Here is a 19615-nt window from a genome sequence, read left to right on the forward strand (position 1 = left end):
ATCATAAATAATCAACTGCAGATGACAATATATTATAAAGCTTTAAAGGAAATCGAAGTATGAACTTAATAACATCGAAGTTTTGTCACAAAATTGCAACTTGACATAAACTCAGGCTTGCAAGACGACTAAAAACTCTTTTTCTTTAAGATGAAATTCAAGAAATGATGTTAAAATTTAATTGACCTTAAGTCGCAATTGGTATGTTGTAATATAACAACAACTCAAGACATACTGAAAACCAATCAAACAAAAATTCATACACCTAATGTACAGGAACAATTCCCATTGATGGGAATTGAACCCAAGACATTGGCTTATACGTTGGGCGCCATTGTTATGTAACTATGTCGGAGTGTAATGGGGAATGAGGCATACCAAGATGTCGCTGGTATACAACTGCCATTGGAGGAATTCGGTCTAGCTCAGTGGCCACTCCAGACCAGCCATAAACAAAATTGATTCATTTTCACTTACAAAACCACAAAAGGAACGCTTCGCTTTAAATCCACATTATTTGAATTGTTGTTGTTGATATGGGTACCCAAGGTGTTTGTTGGGATACCATGCCCTCCCAATGGATTTTCTACAAAATCCCCAATGAGTCTCATCGATGATGATGACTCCCATAAACTTCCATTGACTGACCCCTTCCCTTCTACATTACCTCATCACGAATTATTTACACATATTTACGAATAGGGTTTCATATAACAATGACAATTCAGGTTTTATTTGGATACCCATATGGTCCAAAACTATTTACATATTCATTAGTTTCCAAGGCATAAGCATATACGGAACACTTATTAATAACATACGATATGCAGACGATACAACACTATTAGCTGGTAGCATATCTGGACTTCAGAAATTAATCGACAAACTTACACATGTAAGTGAAACGTATGGACTTAAAATCAACACTAGGAAGACTAAATACATGGTAATAAGTCGAAATAACTTACCTAGCAATTTCAATTTAAAGATTAACAACTCCGAAATTGAAAAAGTCAATACCTTTAAATATCTGGGAATCAATATAAACGACAAATGGAATATATCCAATGAAATAAAGTGCCGTATAGAGATGGCTAGAGACGCCTTCTATAAATACTACAAAGTACTAACGAGTCACGACATTGGTATCCAAACAAAACACAGATTTATAAAATGTTACGTGTGGTCTGTTCTTTTATATGGCGCAGAAACTTGGACGCTAAAAACAAGCGACATGAAAAGACTAGAATCCTTTGAGATATGGATATACCGAAAAGTTCTAAAAATACGGTGGACAGACCGAATGAATAATAACGAAGTTCTTAGGAAAATGAATGCGAATAGGGAGCTAATAAGAACTATCAAAAGCCGAAAAGTGTCATATCTGGGACACATCATGAGAAATAACAAATACAAAATACTGCAAAACATTATCAAAGGAGTGATTGAAGGAAGACGAACCAGGGGCAGAAAAGAACTCTCCTGGCTGAAAAATATCCAAACCTGGACCGGACTCCAAGACGAAAGAAGCCTTCTAAATGCTGCGAGAAATAGAGATCTTCAATTAATATGAAATGTTTTAAAATATTCACTTTATCACTTAAAATTGTAAAAATATTGTATAATCGCATATATCCGAACATCGGATGTGCAAATAAAGAAGAAGAAGAAGTTTCCAAGGAAACATTTATAAAGACTCTACAAATTATAATTAAAAAAAAATGATCAAAAGCAGATGAATTGGTTGTCAACCACAATGCCAGTGCTAATATGCACTTGTACTATGATATCAAAAGAAATCACTAACCCTATTGAGCTCAATTGGAATGATTCAAGATCATCAAAAATGATGATAAATTTCAGTAATAATTGATTGGGATCGACATCCTTAAATAATTGACATTGGTTTAAAACCAATGAGAGAGTCAATTAAGGTCTAAACCAATAATTAAAATAATTAATTATTAATTAAAATAATTAAAAAGATAAATATATGTATATAAATTTAGGCTTGATTCTTGACTACGTCTTAAAATTCTAAACTATATAATTATAAATGTATATGTATAAATACAAATGATTATATACATATATACACCATGTACATACATATATATAGGAAGGATAAAAGTCCAAGTCTAAATCATTGCGGTTTTACTAAGAAAGAATTTGTTAGTAGCCAAAATTGAATACTAGACAAGACCAAAGTTATTAAGAGACAACGCAGTAACACTTCTCAGCACATAATTCACGTATACCGATTTGGTCAATTTTAAAAGAAAGAAATTGCTGAATGTCTGAAAGAGAAAATCAAGATTCTTAACGCCTTATTTCATAAAAGCAATGATTAGTGCTCAGAGGCACACTATGAGAATAATGAAAGTATATGGCGCCAAAATGAGAGCCGAATGCAAAACTCTCACATTTTATTATTGGTGGCTAAAAATCTTCTCTTCTCTCTTTCAACTTCTTTTCCTCTGTTCTTTTATAAACTACTCTTCGGCACTTGTGACTAATGCACGTGGCAGTACACCGTTATGGTCAACAAAAAAAATTCACCGCTATAAAAAGTTGATTTACATATGTACATACGTGTATATATGTATTACACACATGTTCAGTTTAACAAATAACCAGATTCACTAAATTCAACAAAGTTTTGAAACTTCGAGAAAAAAAATCCATTTACGTTAATTAATTTCAAGTCATGATCGGCTGGCCGTCGATTGTAAAATGTAAAAATGTAGTTCCTTATTCCCCTGCCTGTGGCGGAGAAATAAGGATACCACTTTAAATGCAAATAAACAAACAGATTACACTTGTGGTGTACGCGTAAATAGGTTAGGGACAGATTTCACAGGCACTACACTTATTTCTACTTATCTGCATAACCCAGTGGGAGGCCTGTACAGGTTGATGGGACAGCCAATTGTAGTTGGTAGCCAGGTCAGCAAAATCCACTGCAGCAAGATCTTGATTTCTCACCAGGATGATGATGCACAGTACTGGGAGTGAAGTGGTGGCCTTCGAAGATAGTGTTTGCCGCCTTTTGATGTGTTTGATTTGCCGTTCAACTGCACGAGTGGGCGAATTGCACTATTAAATTCTTTTAGCACAAATTATGGTGACTTCTCCGTTGGGACGTTGACGACAATTTCGGCAAAAAAAATGCAGTACCCCGATTTCGTTTGGTTTGGCTACAGCCGATTTAAAAAACTGGCGGTGACGGGCAATTATTCTGGTGGATTTTATCCAATACCACTAATGAATGGTTGTTGAAAAGGTACCAAGCGTTTCTTCCTCTTCCACTAGAGAGTATGAACAACTTTTTATTTCCAAATTATTTGCAGTCGTGAATGATGGTATAATGCACTACTGTGGTGGCTGTTAGGCTTGATATCGAATCACCACACGTTTCATAAAAATTTATGTAACCAGCACAATTAGCGTTTTCGCCAAACCTTAAGGAAAATAAAACACACGCTTCAGTAAAACAATCATGTTTTCTTTAAAGTACTGTTGTACTAAAAGCTTACCTTCTGTTAAACAGAACAAAAGAAGTGAGAAATTGTTATTGGAACAATGTTCCAAATTTCCACGCCGCAATGCTTGTAAAAAAGGAAGAAAATGTGCTTGAGTACAGCCACACAAGTATCACAATTGTTTTCTTGAAGTGCTGATGACGATGTTAACACGGTCGTGGTTTTCAATGCAAATAAAAAAATTGCATTCTTAAGTTGACTCCACGGGACGAAAGAATTTGCAAATGAAATGGAAGAAAAATGCCGCCATTTGCATGCCGGGTTGCCACCGTTCAAAATTCTGACTGTCAAAAGTTTGGTTGTCCAATTTGTATTAAATGGCGTTCCTTACGCCGTCGCCAATTAGCGTCCGTTTACATTTACGAAATTCACTCGGTTTCGATGTAAACGGTTAACATAACAAATTCATGAAATATCCAAATCCTATAATGCTTAGTTTACATTTGGCGTCGTTTCGTGATTTCGAGGGCGTTTCGTGATTTCGCGCGAAATCAAGCAAAATTTATCATGATTTCGCATACAAAAATGAAATCCTCTCATTTCGTGATTTCAGCGAAATCAACATCGAAATCACAGTACACATGATATACAACCCTGCTTTTGCCTAAAAAAGTACCAAAAGTTGCAACACTTTTCACGTATCACAATAAACAAGGTAGATGGTCAATTGCTGCAACTAAAAATTTTAGTATCAAAATTTGTAAACAATGTGAAAAAATATTAAATTACTTTGTTACAATGATATTTTTTATTGTGTTCCCGTACTTTTTAATGGTAATGTTAGAAAAAAGTGCGAATTGTCAAAACTTGCTTTCCCATACAAATTTCATAAAAAATAAGGGAACGGAAAAATGACGGAAATTGCAAAAACTCCAGCATAAATATCAAAATCGGCTATAATATTAGATGCCAATGAACATGCTTGCTGCTAGTTTTCTACTAGGCCAAAATTGTATGGCAGAAAACAGAAGAAGAGGGTGTTATTCGGCGCTATTTTTGTTTAAAGAGAAGTGCAAGTCTTGCTAGATTTCGGAGTATGGGAACGCATTTTTAGCACTAAACGGGAAAACTACTGCAAGTACTAATTTTGTGCAGGTTCTGAGCACAATTTTTATCTATCGAATGGCCTGTTCCCGTACTTTATAAAGTGGTAAAAGTTGTAACAGTCGTAAACGATTTTCATATACATTTTGCGTAAGGGAACGAAAATGTGTAAAAGTGGTAAAACTTGTAAAAACTTTTTAGTTCTGGAACAGAGCTAAAATTTATTATAACGGAGTCTCAACGATAAAATCATTTTTTGATATTTTCATTTGTTAGTACTATACGCAATTAATACGATATATAGGTCATTTTACGATAATTTTCAATATAAAGTTTTAATGTTCTATATTGTCGTATATTTTTGATGCTTAATTCAATTTACAACAACTTGTTTTGGAAATTCATGTTCGATCAGCTGCGCATATGCATCCACCTTGATCATTGTGATATGTTTGAAATCAACAAAAAAATAAGTGTAAACACCGGGGTGTATTTCAGGATTTCGTGAAATCCAGTGGATTTTGGAGCGCAAGTATAAACTTGGCATAAGTTTATCTACTACAAACATATTAAAGGTTTTAATATCATCTTATGCTGTGTTAAATGCGCGACTTGGTGGAAAAACAAATTCGTCAACACGATCTGTGAAATATGTAAAACAATTGTTATTAATATATGAAAAAATACATGCCTGTTAAGAAACTTAACTTTGGCCATATACAAATATAAAACATATGACTTTCCACGGTATAGTGTTGAAGTTTGACGAAGAAAATCTTTAGTTTCATTAACTTCATAAAAATAAAGAAATTTGTATGCAACCGATCACTATGAATAACATTTAAACACTATCTTGCATCAACACGCATTACAAAAATAAACCAAATTTGTTCTCCGATACAGAAATTAAAACCCGAGCACTCAATTTTTCGTTCGTACTGCATCAACGTCGGCACATCAACAATTACACATTTACAATGTGCGAGCGAAGCATGTACAATTCTTTTCTCTCTGCTTATTTACACTTAATAAAAAACTTCGTCAGACTAGCCGGACAGAGTTCGGACCGAAGTCGGTAAGACGCGACGGAAAAAACTTCCGACTTTGAGCAGACGCGTCGAACGTCCGACATTGTGTTTGCTGGGAAGTTAAATCATGGCACAATTACCAAGGTAGTGGTATCGTAAAATTTTGAATATGTTATGTCAAAAGTTTTATGTAAACCAAGCATAATGTAAATTGGGACTAATTAGGCCTCATATTAAAGAAGCTCTGTTCATTTACGTCGAAGAATCTTCAGGTTTTACCACTTTTTATTTTTACTTACTTCTGACATCATACACTTTTTTACTTCTGACACCACACACGGGTGCCACCATGGTGCAATGGTATGCACGCCCGCCTTGCACGCAGAAGGTCGGGGGTTCGATTCCCCGGCCAGGCAACATCAAACATTTTTCAACGGTGGCAAAATACCACTCAATAATGTTGGCGACATTTCCTGAGTATTTCAGCCTCAATTCTGTTTCTATGAAAACGTGAAATAAAAACTTTTATAAAGGAAAAAGCTGTCAAATGAAAAGAATTATAAAGGAAATATTTTTTATTTCAAATTTTCATAGAACAAGAATCCAGCCCCTGGTCATATTACATGTAAACAGGGTCCTATAGGTCTTAAACCGCAAAATCTAAAAACTATGTCGTTTTATAAGTTTTTTATTTAATCAGGATGGACTATCATCAAATACAATAAATATTACCTCCAGCATAATTAGATCAGGAAGGTTGCCAGATCGACTAAAAAGGTACCAGATTATATAAACAGTAACCGAGACCACCTGTGATTCAAAAAAGGGCACCGAAGTTTGTTGTTTCACTTAAAATTAATTCAGAGCTAATAAAATTTCACGAAACTATCGGAAATATCGCAGTAAGAGACTAATATTGCTTAGAAATGTATGGGGTACAGATCTCGACAATGTTCAGAAATGCTTACTACGACCCATTGGACTCACTTCGTGTACTCTAAAGTACTACTGTTGCATATTTTTTAAGGGGAAAAAATGCTGACGGCACAATAATGCTTCAGTGTTACCATGGAAGCCAAAAAACTTAGAGAATTCCTCTGAACTGGCTCTAAACAGTTGAAATCGGATGTACATTATAAAATTAGTATAGACTGACAATATCTTGCATACATATGTATTTTTTAGCGATTTTTGTACTTTTATGTCATATTTTGGTTTGTTTTAGAGAATTGCCTTATTCTTTAATTCAATTTGAGTTAAATAAACAAATCTTTAGCCCTGGTTATGGATTCAGGTGGTCTCCTTTACTGTTTATATAACCTGGTGCCTTTTTCGTACATCCGACAACCCTCCTGATTTTATTATTCTGAAGGTAATATTTATTTTAGTTGATGGCAATCCATCCTAGTGAACTAAAGAAACTCGTAAAACGTCTTAGTTTTCAGTTATTCCCGGTTTAAAACCTATAGGACCCTGTTTACATGTCATATGACCTGGTACTCCCCTGGTCCATGTGGTAACCCTCCTAGTAGGCATATTCTATGCCTAATATTGTTGATACTTGTTAGTAGTTACTCCCTTTTAAGATTAAAATTCATAAAATGTTATGATTTTCAAGTATTTACCGAAAATATGGGGTATTTTGGAACTTCACTACATTTCGAAAACATTTATTTGACAACTTGCATTACATGTAGTTATTGGTTTTCGTTATTCTTTATTGGGCTACCTGGGCTAATTTTTTATTTATACATCTTATCTTGTCTTAAATAAGTCGTTCAAATAATTTTTGCAAAAAAAAACCCGACATTTTTATCACAATTATCAGTAATTTTTTTTATAAATTAGTAGAGAAAAATGTTAGTTATCTTGGTTCGAAAACAATTACTTGACAAACTGTATGTACATAGGTACGTTCTGCCAAAGTTGTTTTCATAATTTGAAATCAGCTGATTTCATTTCTCATTAGTTGTGTCTTTTTACTTTTTCAGTAATAATTATTCAGTAACTTCCTTTTAGAGAGTAATGCCAAGTTTACACTTGCGCTCCAAAATCCACTGGATTTCACGAAATCCTGAAATACACCCCGGTGTTTACACTTATTTTTTGTTGATTTCAAACATATCACAATGATCAAGGTAGACGCATATGCGCAGCTGATCGAACATGAATTTTCAAATCAAGTTTTTGCAAATTGAATTAATCATCAAAAATATACGACAATATAGAATTTTACAACTTTCTTTGGAAAATTATAGCAAATTATCTATATATCGTATTATTTGTGTATAGTACTAACAAATGAAAAAATAAAAAAAATGATTTTATCGTTGAGACATCGTTATAATAAATTTTGATAGATAAAAGTTGTGCTCAGATCCTGCACAATATTAATACTTGCAGTAGTTTTTCCGTTTAGTGCTAAAAATGCGTTCCCGTAATCCGAAATCTAGTAATACTTGCACTTCTCTTCAAACAAAAATCGCGCCGAATAACACCCTCTTCTCCTGTTTTCTGCCATACACTGTTCATTGGTATATATGATAGCTGATACGTTGATTTTGACATTTATTCTGGAGTTTTTGCAATTTCCGTCATTTTTACGTCTTATGTTACACGCTGAAACTTTCATACGAAACTTTCCCATTATTTTGGCGTTCTTAGGTCGAGTTCCCCATTATAGTAATTTCATAAAATTACTTTTGCATGGAACTCGATCTATGAACGCCAAAATAATGGGAAAGTTTCACATGAAAGTTTTAACGTGTAACATAAGAGTACGTTTCCGTATTTTTTAAGAAATTTGTATGGGGAAGCAATTTTTGACAATTCGCTCTTTTTTCTAACATTACCATTAAAAAAGTACGGGAGCACAATGAAAAATAGCATTGCAACAAAGTAATTTAATATTTTTTCACATTGTTTACAAATTTTGATACTAAAATTTTTTGTTGCAGCAATTGACCATCTACCTTATTTATTCTGATACGTGAAAAGTGTTGCAACTTTTGGTACTTTTTTATGCAAATACAGGGTTGTATATCATGTGTACTGTGATTTCGATGTTGATTTTGCTGAAATCACGAAATGAGATGATTTCATTTTTGTATGCGAAATCATGATAAATTTTGTTTGATTCCGCGCGAAATCACGAAACGCCTTCGAAATCACGAAACGACGCCAAATGTAAACTAAGCATAAGAGAGATTTTACTCTTTGATACGAAAATAGAGAAAAAAGTAAAAAGACAGCATTTAGTAAACTTTAGCAAGATAATAGTTGATAACCAAAACAAAAAAAAAACTTTGGATTAAATCGTATCTGTCATATAGAACTTATATGGTGTCTATTGATGGTATAAATTCAGAACCTTATGTTGCCAATTCTGGGGTACCTCAAGGTAGTATCCTTGGCCCCCTCTTATTTAATCTTTTCATAAATGACATATCCAAATGTGTTTCACATTCTCACTGCCTATTATATGCAGATGATATAAAACTCTTTAAGTCCGTTAGAAGTCTTTTAGATGCTACGCTGTTACAGTGTGATTTAACAGCAATTAATAATTGGTGCCAAAACAATCTTTTAAAGTTGAATTATGATAAATGTTATTACGTGTGTTTTAGTCGACTGCGTTCACCAATAGTCATGGAATACTACATTGCAGACAAACATATATCTCAAGTGTCAGAAATTTTAGATCTAGGGGTTTATTATGACTCGAAATTAAATTTTAATGCTCATATTGATTACATCATGCCTAAAGCGTATGCCCTTCTTGCTTTTATTAAGCGACAATGTACTGATTTTGTTGATCCTTATATTCGTAAGCTGATATACACTACACTCGTTAGGCCTAAGTTAGAGTATGCTTTGATTGTTTGGAATCCCACATCAATTACTCAAATTAATCGTATAGAAAAGCTCCAAAAGAAATTTATAAAATTTGCTCTTTTTTCTTTAAACTTTACAAACCCTGTGCCATCTTATGAATCACGTTGCACTTTAATTCATTTACCGTTGCTATACAATCGTAGATGTTTACAAACTATTATGTTTCTATTTAAACTTATTAACGGATCTATAGACTGTCCATATCTTTTAGAACTAATATGTCTTCATGTGCCTAATCGATCTTTAAGGAATACTGAGTACTTTTATATACCTTTCCATAGAACTATGTACGCTATGAATGAACCAATATTAAAAGCCCTTAGAGAATTCAACAGAATTAATATGCGATTTAATTTAGATTTCTCATATAAATACCTGAAATTTAAACAATTGTTAGAAAATATATATTATTAAGCATTAGTCTGTAAGGAACATATATCTTCCATAGACGAAATAAATAAATAAATAAAATAAAAACATTGGCGCCAATGCATAAACGAACAAATAAGTCCAAAGCAATGAAAAAGTTCTTCAATTTTAAGCAAAATAAATAGAAAATAATTAATATATTAATAAAATAATCAATAAATAAACCTGTAGTGCGATTCTCTAACTCATTTTTTGAGTTACCGACAATTGTCGGTAAAATTGAAATGCTTATAATTTCGGCAATTACCGATGTTTTTCGGTAAGTTAGCGACGAATAAAAAGCAGTCGTAAAGTTCTACCGATAGCAAGAGTGTCATCAACTTTTATTTGAACTTTTTATTCATGATTTTGCATTTTAATTTTACCGATTTTTGTCGGTAACACAAAAAATGTGTTAGAGAATCCCACTACTGAGCCGTAATATTTATAGTTTTTTTTCCACAAAAAATAAGATAAACATTGAGCAGCTGACCATTTGCAGATGATTAAAAAACAGCTGATCGAACTTGCTATAGGTTGCTGGGAAAAATTCTTTCAGCAACTTCATGGCACAATTAGGAAGGTAGATGCATCAGCCCAGCTGATCGAATCTAAAACGTCAAAAAACTAGGAATTCGCCATGAAAAATCAAAACAAATAACCATATGATTGGGTAAGTAAGAGATAGCATGTCATCACTTTAAAGACAAACACAAGCGATAAAAAGAGACAACAAGAGACCATTCGGCGAAAATTTTGACAGTTTACATTACAAAAAAGTTGCTTTGTTGTAGCAATTCGCCGATGCATCTACCTTCCTAATTGTATCATGAGCAACTTTTAGCAATTTCTCAGCAAACAACTGTCAAACTTGTTCTCTCACTTCGCTCTCTTTTACTGAACTTTTGTGTAAAAAGACAGCATTTAGTAACATTTCGTAATAATTATTACCAATTTTCACGTAAAAAGACACATCTATTATCAACCAATCAGTTTTGTTTTGCTATCGACCTTTATCGGCTATTCTCTTTAATCTTCCTACTTGTATTGTTCAATCCATGGTACAATTAGAAAGGTAGATGCCTCAGCCCAGCTGATCGAATCAATAACGTCAAAAAACTATGAATTCGCCATGAAAAATCAAAACAAAAAACCATATGATTCGGTAAGTAAGAGATAGCATGTCTACACTTTATAGACAAACACAAGCGATGAAAAGAGACAACAAGAGACCATTTGGCAAAAATTTTGACAGTTTACATTACAAAAAAAGTTGCTTTGTTGTAGCATTTCGCCGATGCATCTACCTTTCCATGGTACAATTAAGAAGGTAGATGCCTCAGCCCAGCTGATCGAATCTAAAACGTCTAAAAACTAGGAATTCGCCATGAAAAATCAAAACAAAAAACCATATGATTCGGTAAGTAAGAGATAGCAAGTGTTCACTTTATAGACAAACACAAGCGATAAAAAGAGACAACAAGAGATCATTTGGCGAAAATTTTGACATTTTACATAACAAAAAAAGTTGCTTTGTTGTAGCAATTCGCCGTTGTTTCTACCTTTTTAATTGTACCATGTACCTTTCTTATTGTACCATGGTTCAATCTTATTCACAAAAATAAACCCTAAGAGTGAAAACAAGCAAAATTAAAGCGATTGAAGGGGACAATTGGAGGACTGGATAATAATATAGAATATAAAATGTTGAAAACCTTGTTAAGAAACACGGGTGTTGGGAAAATTTCAATTTTTAAAGCGAACATTTAATCCATCTGTGAAAGTCTCTTGATCTCTCTTACAAGTTGCAATAACAGAGCGACAAAATTCACGGGGAGTTTACATACATATGTATGTATTATGGGACTGATAATTTGTATACTATATATGTACATACATATAGCAAATCATCATTCAATTATTTGAACGAATACATTTTGTAAGACACAGTTAGAAAAGAACAGATATTACGACGCATGAAAACACTTCACAGCCTTTCACATTTTACTTAGTAGTTTAATTAACAATAAATTATTAATCTATACAAAATTTACACATCGGGGGAAACAGCTTCAACGGCCACCTTTTTACCCATTTTTTTGCAACCAGCTGTGACAAACATACCATGGACTCTATCATAGGTGATGTAGTCGTTTAAAAGACGCCTGTAATAGAAGATATGAATAAGATAAGTGTATTTGTATACGAATATATAGCAAAACAATTACTCCACAATTTCATCTTTAGGTTTTTTGCCCCATAATTGGAATTCCGCCTGTGCACATTTATGAACATGCGATTTTTCTAATGGCAAGAAAGGTATAAAGTGATCTATTAAATGTAATTCTATAAGACTAGTTTTCTTCAAGCCGCCCTCAAGGTTATAGGCTCCCTTTTCTAGAATTTTTTCAAAATCACTTAGGCGAGTTCTTTCGCGTAATGTCCCGCTCTTCATAAGCTTGCCCAGTTTGTCTGAAATATTTACGCCAGCAGTATTTGAAAGGAAAATAAATATAGCCTGGGTACTATCCACACCATTAAAAATGGCATTAAAATTAATTAAAGATGTTAAGGATTCAAATACCTTTGGAGGCATTCGTTCAACTTCATCGAATATAAACAAGGAACGTGGACAGTCACCAATGGCTTCGCGAGCCTCCTTAAGTATGCGGGCACTATACAGTTGGGCATCAGATTCCAAGGGGAAATCACTACGACCGTAGTACTTACGCACATATTTACTCTTATAGCCCTTTTCGTATATTCTTTGGGCAATTTTGTCTGCAACAAAATTCTTACCCGTTCCTTGAGTTCCATGAAAACTAATGACTAGTGGTTTTTTGGAATTCTTCTTTTCCTTGAAATGTGCTTCTATTGCCCGTATCAATTGTTGCTTAGTTATATGTTGGCCAAATAAATGTTTATTCAAATCCTCTTGCAAACCCCTTATATCGGCTGTAATGTAACGTTCATTGCAACATTCCGTAATTTGGCAATATGTCTTATTTTTCAAAGTATCAAACAGGGGATCGAAAAAAGCCACGACTTCAGTATTTATGCAGTGGGCAATTACCACGGATATAATTAACAAACACTTTAATAACATTGCCTAGTGAAATTTTCTTGAATAAAAAACAAAAAATAGGAGTGTTCGTTTGCTCAGTAACTTGTACAGATTGTTACTGGATGTTGTTCTTTTACATGGTTATTGAATAATCATTTTTAATACGAACGACATACTGAAAATGTTTGATGTGGTGGGGGATTTCCCATATTATGATTTTATGCCGGGCATACACTATGGGCATGCAGGACAGCATTTGTAATAGTATTAGTAAATTTTGAAGTTTTTGTCAATGTATTTGGGAGTAGTTTTGGCAGGATTGAAATCAAAATAATTTTGTAAATGAACCCCTTTCAATCCGATGAATTTTGTTTATTTTCCAATTTATTTTTGAAAACAACAAATATTATTTGTGAGGAAATTAAAAATTTGGGAAACTTCAACCCAAAATCGAGTTCTGGAGGAAAATTCATCATTTTTGCAATATGGATTGAAGGAATGCCACACACTTACACAAGGGTTCATCGGTTGCGGTCCTGCATGCCCATAGTGTATGCCCGGCATTATCAAGATATATTGAATAGCATGGTACAATAATACAGGTAGCATTATCATGCCAGCTGTGCCAGCTGTTGGTAACATAATGTGTCAATTGCATTGAATTGATGTCAAATTTTGACATCTTATGTTGCCGACAATTGCCGATGCGGCTACCTGTGTATTTGTAGGTAGCAAGGTATATTTATATAAGGTAGATTCATGAATTACAACAACTAACAAATTTAATCTTAATTTATTTATTTCCATAAGTGGAAAACTACACCAAAGCCATGAACGGCTCCAGAAACCGCAACAAAATTGTTGTTATTGAAAATTAAAGTCAAAGAAAATATTAAATAATAGGGTCGTTCGAAAAATTTTCTTACGAAAAACATAAATACATTTTGAAAATCCTCTAAAATGGAACAAATTTGAATCAAAATGAAAATATAAAGCATTCAGAACTGTCATAGGTCATTTTTATAACACGTTTAGGATGAAAAGAAGTATTTTATGGCAGCAAATTTCGAAGTTTCAAATATCCTGAGTAGACCCTATTAAATTTAGAAAACCAAATTTACAAAAAAGTAATGGGTCGATTCCGTATTGCGACACGAGACGCTGGCGCCGTCAATTTTTTTCGCCATAACGTTCATTTTTCGACGACAACAAATTAGCTGTCGCCGTGCATTTTTTCAAATGAATAAAAACGTTGGAGTCAGTTTTAAAAACAAATCGCTCCAAACGAGTATTTATTTTTGTATGGTAAATCCGGTAGATTTTGAACGGATTTGGGAATAACAGTACGGTTATAGTATCCTATGGACAGGGTCAAAAGTGGGCTACGCGATCAAAACTCTCTTTTAAATTGAAAGTGTATTTAAGTAGCCGGCCTTCGGCCGGGGATTTAAGACTTTCTCCTATGGACAGGGTCAAAAGTGGGCTACGCGATCAAGTAGCCGGCCTTCGGCCGCGGATTTAAAACTTTCTCCGATAGACAGGGTCAAAAGTGGGCTACGCGATCAAAAATCTCTTTTAAATTGAAAGTGTATTTAAGTAGCCGGCCTTCGGCGGGGATTTAAGACTTTCTCCTATGGACAGGGTCAAAAGTGGGGTACGCGATCAAAACGCGTGCATAAAAGTACTCTCCATAAGCTTTAAAACGATGCCCATATTGCCAACGTTAGAATTGTAAAATGTCAAGACCCATATCTCGGGAAGTATGGACTTCCCCCGGGAAAATAATATATCGTTGTATTCAGGATGCCAAGGGCTATCTACTGTAAAAATTTCAGCCCGATCCGGGAGGTGCCCCTAAACAAACTAAAGGTGTGAAAGTACGAAATTTCCGAAATGTCAAGACCCATATCTCGCGAAGTATGGACTTCCCCCCGGAAAATTATGTATCGTTGTATTCAGGATGCCAAGGGCTATCTACTGTAAAATCCCTAAACGACATTTAAGCCGGATTTTTTTGACGTTTGAGCTATGGAATTGACATTTGAAATCCAAACCCACTGGGTTAATCCTATATATAACCGGATTTAACAAACCCACTGGGTTTCAAATGTCAATTCCTCTGCGTATACGTCAAATAAATCCTCGGCTTAACTCTAGTTTAGTAAAAACTCTCCGATTTTTTTGAAATTTTTACCAGAGGTAGATATTGTTGCGCTGATCACGGTTATTGGACCCGAAAGTCTGGGTACAAAACCCGGGTTGGACCTGACTCTACTGAACCGTATCATTGGAAAGCTTATGGAAATACCTATCCAACAAGTGGTCATATGATGGGGTTATTTCCAGATGGTCGGGTGATAAAACCCAAAAACTGATTTTTGGACCCGGATTTTTCCATAAAACCCTCAAAAAGTCGAAAATGGGCCCATTATGGTTGCCCGCTTAGTGTATGTCAGATTATAGCTCCCACGTTAACCTTTCCAAAATGGTGCTATATGTTGTGATAGCTTCTCTGGATCCAGAGATATGGCTCTTAGAATCTTCAGAACTCGGTTCTGTAGGGCTCATTTCTTTACATTATAGGTTTCTATGAGAAATTTTAAATTTCTAAATTGAACAAAATTTTCTTTTAACTTGTAACCGGGTCCGTCCCCCAAGGAAATTATATATTTCCGTGATCTGCGCAACAATATCTACCTCTGGTAAAAATTTCAAAAAAATCGGAGAGTTTTTACTACTAGAGTTGTTCCAAATCCTCACTAAGAAGGTTAACCCTGCAAAAGGCTATAATATGTGTGTTCGTTTACTCACAATTTGTACAAATTGTTACTGGATGCTGTTCGTTTACTCATCAGCACAATGCAAAAGACCTTAGCGGATTACAAGAAGTTACAGAACTTGTACAAATTTGTACGAATTGTTGAGTAAACGAACACACCTTAGTCGCAATTTACATTAGGCGAGTTTACTTGCGGCAATTGTCAGTTTGTTGGTGAGAAAGGGTGTTGAGAGGCAAAGGGTTACCATATTCCTCACCTCTCCCTCCATCAAACTGAAAATTGCCGCAAGTAAACTCGCCTAATGTAAATTGGGACTAATATAAACATGGCCTAAATGGTAGAGCTGGCAAACCATCGATATTCCCAACATTAGATATTTTCGATATAATGTTTTAAAATATCGATTGCTATCGATATTATCGTTAAGCTGTCATCACCATTAATTTGGAAATGAAAATGGCGGAAATGTCAATGATTTTCTTGAAATTTTGCATAAATAGTTCACAGAAATGTGAGGCAGAATAAACAATTGCTTTTATTTTATAAAAAATATAAAAAAATACATTTTACTTTACCGAAAAATGTGTACGTGTGACTACGGGCTTACTTTCTCACACACATATAACCGAAAAGTAGCGAAATTTCTATTTATTTCAATGAATTTCAGGTTAGGGGTTGTTATTCCGATAATATCGATAGGTAAAACTATCTATCGATATTGAATTTTTAAATAACAATCGATATTATCGATAGTGCCATCGATTTTTTGCCAGCTCTACTAAATGGCCTATAAGACTTTTCCTATATCGATAGTCGACTTGCGAATCACTATGATCAGCTGATTTCTTTTTCGCATGTCTCATTCTCAGTTTTGTTTTGGCTATCTACCTTCATCGGCTATTCTCGTTTGACTTATTCTTCGTATTGTTCAATCTTATTCACAAAAATAAGCCCTAAGCGAGAGAAAACAAGTAAAAATCGGCGTGTTTCATAACATAATAGCAGCCAGTGGAGTCCGGTTGAGAATTTCTGGTAATAATTGGATAATATAAATTAAAATGTTCTCCTTGAAGTACTTGCTAACTTCCACCGAAAGCCACTGTTTGCAGGCAATTCGCCATTATGGTAAACACAACAAAAAATTCCTCTACAAAGATGGTCAGAAATATGGAAACATTATTTATTATCCAAGGTAAGTAAAGTGGAACAGATAGATATCCAGATATCTTTGACGAATGCATTTATTTTCATTTCCTTGTAGAACGCCTGATCATCAAGACCCTCCAATTGAGCCAGCTAAATTGTTTAGGGTGCAACGAATTAAACCGGTCAAAGGCAATCCCTATTGGGAGAAACGTTTGTTAAAAGAATTGGGTTTGGATGGTAAACAAGGTGATTTTACGGTTGTGAAAAATATTCCCGAAAACAATGCTCGCCTTTGGAAAATCAAACACTTGATTAAAGTTACACCAATCACATTTCCTCATGGTGAGCCCACAGAAAATGATATCAAACACACCGTGCTCAAAGAGAATGGTGAATGTATTGTGACCAAAGAAATTGGCCCTGTCGAAGACAGAATACATGCTTTAGAATCATTTGAAAGTGACCCCAAACGTTTGGATACCGATTTATTGAAACGAGATGCACGTTTGAAATGGCAAAATCCATGGTAGAAAACATTTTATTATAAAAAAATTTTGCTTAATAGTTTAACAATAAATTATTAATCTAACAAAATGTACACATCACTACACATAGGGGGACATAGCTTCAACGGCCACCTTTTTACCCAGTTTCTTGCAACCAGATGTGGCAAAAATGCCATGGACTCTGTCATAGGTGATGTAGTCGTTTACAACACGCCTGTACGGGAAGATATTAATAGGATAAATTAATTTGCAAGAGAATATATATAAAACAACACTTACTCCACAACTTCATCTTTGGGTTCTTTGCCCCATATTTCGAATTCCGCTTGTGCACATTTATAAACATGCGATTTTTCCAATGGCAGGAAAGGAATAAAGTGATCTATCAAATGCGATTCTATAAGACTAGTTTTCTTCAAGCCGCCCTCCAGGTTATAGGCTCCCTTTTCTAGTATTTGTTCAAAATCACTTAGACGAGTTTTTTCTCGTAATGTCCCGCTCTTTATAAGCTTGCCCAGTTTGTCGGAAATGTGTACGCCAGCAGTATTTGAAAGGAAAATAAATATAGCCTGGGTACTATCTACACCATCAATATGGGCATTATAATTTATCATAGATGCCAAGGATTCAAATACCATTGGAGGCATTTTATCAACTTCATCGAATATAAACAAGGAACGTGGACAGTCACCAATGGCTTCACGGGCCTCCTTAAGTATGCGGGCACTATACAGTTGGGCATCAGATTCCAAGGGGAAATCACCACGACCCAAGTACTTACGCACGTATTTACTCTTGGAGCCCTTTTCGTATATTCTTTGGGCAATTTTGTCTGCAACAAAATTCTTGCCCGTTCCTGGAGTTCCATGAAAGCTAATGACTAGTGGTTTTTTGGAATTCTCCTTTTCCTTGAAATGTGCCTCTAATGCCGGTATCAATTGCTGCTTTACTATATGCTGGCCAAATAAATGTTTATCCAAATCCTCTTGCAAACCCTTTATGTCTGCTGGAATGGAACGTTCATTGCAGCATTCCGTAAATCGGCAGTATGTGTTATCCTTCAGAGTATCGAATTTGTAAAATCCCAAAGCTGCGCCAGCTGCCAAGCCTATAGACAGGGGATCGAACAAAGCGAGGACTCTAGTATTTATGCAACAGGCAATTAACACCCATATATTTAACAAACATTTTAAGAACATTGTCTTGTCCCTTAGCAAAACGTTCTTGAATACGAGGGCAAAACAAAATACGTGAAGTAGCAATGACTGGCTTGACGTTTGTTGTGGGATTTCGCATATTTGTTTTTTGAACGAACTTGTTCAATGGAATTATTCCGATAAGAGAGCGATCGGAACTACAGTCAACCAAAAAAAGTCTACATACACCCTATAAATCTCGGGTTTTAAGGGTAAGGAAGTATTTTTTATGAAAATCAAAGTACATAGTTCTATTTCATATCCTTAATAAACAATATTAGATACAACAAAAATATATTCCATAATACGAATAACGGTAAATTCTATAAAAACTAAAAAATTAATAGGGAAAAAGTGTACATACACCAAATGAAATATGGATATAACTAGGCGTTTACACAAAACAGACTGTCTGCAAATACAACTCCGATTTACTAACACATACATACATTTGTCGGCTGTCTCCCAGCTGCCCATCATTTTTTCACAGACAGTCGGATTAACAAATTTTTGACATTTTCGTAAAAATGGGTGAGATAATAATTCAAATGTTTTGAAAACAAAAGAATATGAACAAATACAAAATATGTGAACGGAAAGGAAAAAGAAATCGACTATTTTCATTCATAATTTTACAATTGTTTTTGCTGTTGTCTGGACGCCTACGTCACACAGTTGAAAGCTATAAAATTTATGATAAAACTCAGGAATTCGTATAAATATTTAGCGAAGCTCAGGAGCATTTATTATCCACAAGAACAACTTCAAGGCGCTCTAGGATCTCAAAATTATTAGTCCCACTGTATTTTCTGGGGTTTCATAAACTACCAGACTGAAAAACTCAAAGAAATCTACATGGGTCCGCTTTAACAAGCTATACGCGAAATCTGACCTGAAATAACGGCAATTAATCCACAAATGTGTTCCTATTTTGCCTAAAAGATGTCATGAACAACCAGAGGCATTCGCTAAAGCAAGAAAATTTGTATTGCTTATTTCATAAATTT

General features: G+C 34.5%; 3 protein-coding genes across 3 annotated transcripts; 1 reads left to right on the forward strand and 2 right to left on the reverse strand.

Moving 5' to 3' along the window:
- Positions 1-11899: 11899 nt before the first annotated feature.
- LOC141397596 (torsin-like protein) lies at positions 11900-13181 on the reverse strand. The gene is made up of 2 exons (XM_073974055.1): positions 12145-13181; positions 11900-12081 (listed from the first exon to the last, which is right to left on the reverse strand). Exons 1-2 carry the CDS (start codon positions 13020-13022, stop codon positions 11967-11969), a joined length of 993 nt encoding a protein of 330 aa, XP_073830156.1. The 5' UTR covers positions 13023-13181; the 3' UTR covers positions 11900-11966.
- A 3453-nt stretch (positions 13182-16634) lies between these two features.
- Positions 16635-17500, forward strand: mRpL30 (mitochondrial ribosomal protein L30). Its single transcript, XM_073974057.1, has 2 exons — positions 16635-16952; positions 17022-17500. The coding sequence occupies exons 1-2, from the start codon at positions 16819-16821 to the stop codon at positions 17434-17436; spliced, it is 549 nt and encodes a 182-aa protein (XP_073830158.1). The 5' UTR covers positions 16635-16818; the 3' UTR covers positions 17437-17500.
- On the reverse strand, positions 17412-18769 carry LOC141397595 (torsin-like protein). Its single transcript, XM_073974054.1, has 2 exons — positions 17692-18769; positions 17412-17626 (listed from the first exon to the last, which is right to left on the reverse strand). The coding sequence occupies exons 1-2, from the start codon at positions 18609-18611 to the stop codon at positions 17512-17514; spliced, it is 1035 nt and encodes a 344-aa protein (XP_073830155.1). The 5' UTR covers positions 18612-18769; the 3' UTR covers positions 17412-17511.
- Positions 18770-19615: the final 846 nt, after the last annotated feature.

Source organism: Musca autumnalis, unplaced genomic scaffold (genome assembly GCF_047663935.1).
Source record: "Musca autumnalis isolate F117 unplaced genomic scaffold, ASM4766393v1 scaffold_3, whole genome shotgun sequence".
Classification (NCBI taxonomy): domain Eukaryota; kingdom Metazoa; phylum Arthropoda; class Insecta; order Diptera; family Muscidae; genus Musca; species Musca autumnalis.

Coding starts and splice junctions, on each gene's coding strand:
- LOC141397595 (XM_073974054.1), bottom strand. CDS start 18,611: ATGTTCTTAAAATGTTTGTTAAATATATGGGTGTTAATTGCCTGTTGC. Junction 17,627..17,691: donor CCCAAAGATGAAGTTGTGGA/GTAAGTGTTGTT, acceptor CTTCCCGTACAG/GCGTGTTGTAAACGACTACA.
- LOC141397596 (XM_073974055.1), bottom strand. CDS start 13,022: ATGTTATTAAAGTGTTTGTTAATTATATCCGTGGTAATTGCCCACTGC. Junction 12,082..12,144: donor CCTAAAGATGAAATTGTGGA/GTAATTGTTTTG, acceptor CTTCTATTACAG/GCGTCTTTTAAACGACTACA.
- mRpL30 (XM_073974057.1), top strand. CDS start 16,819: ATGTTCTCCTTGAAGTACTTGCTAACTTCCACCGAAAGCCACTGTTTG. Junction 16,953..17,021: donor AACATTATTTATTATCCAAG/GTAAGTAAAGTG, acceptor ATTTCCTTGTAG/AACGCCTGATCATCAAGACC.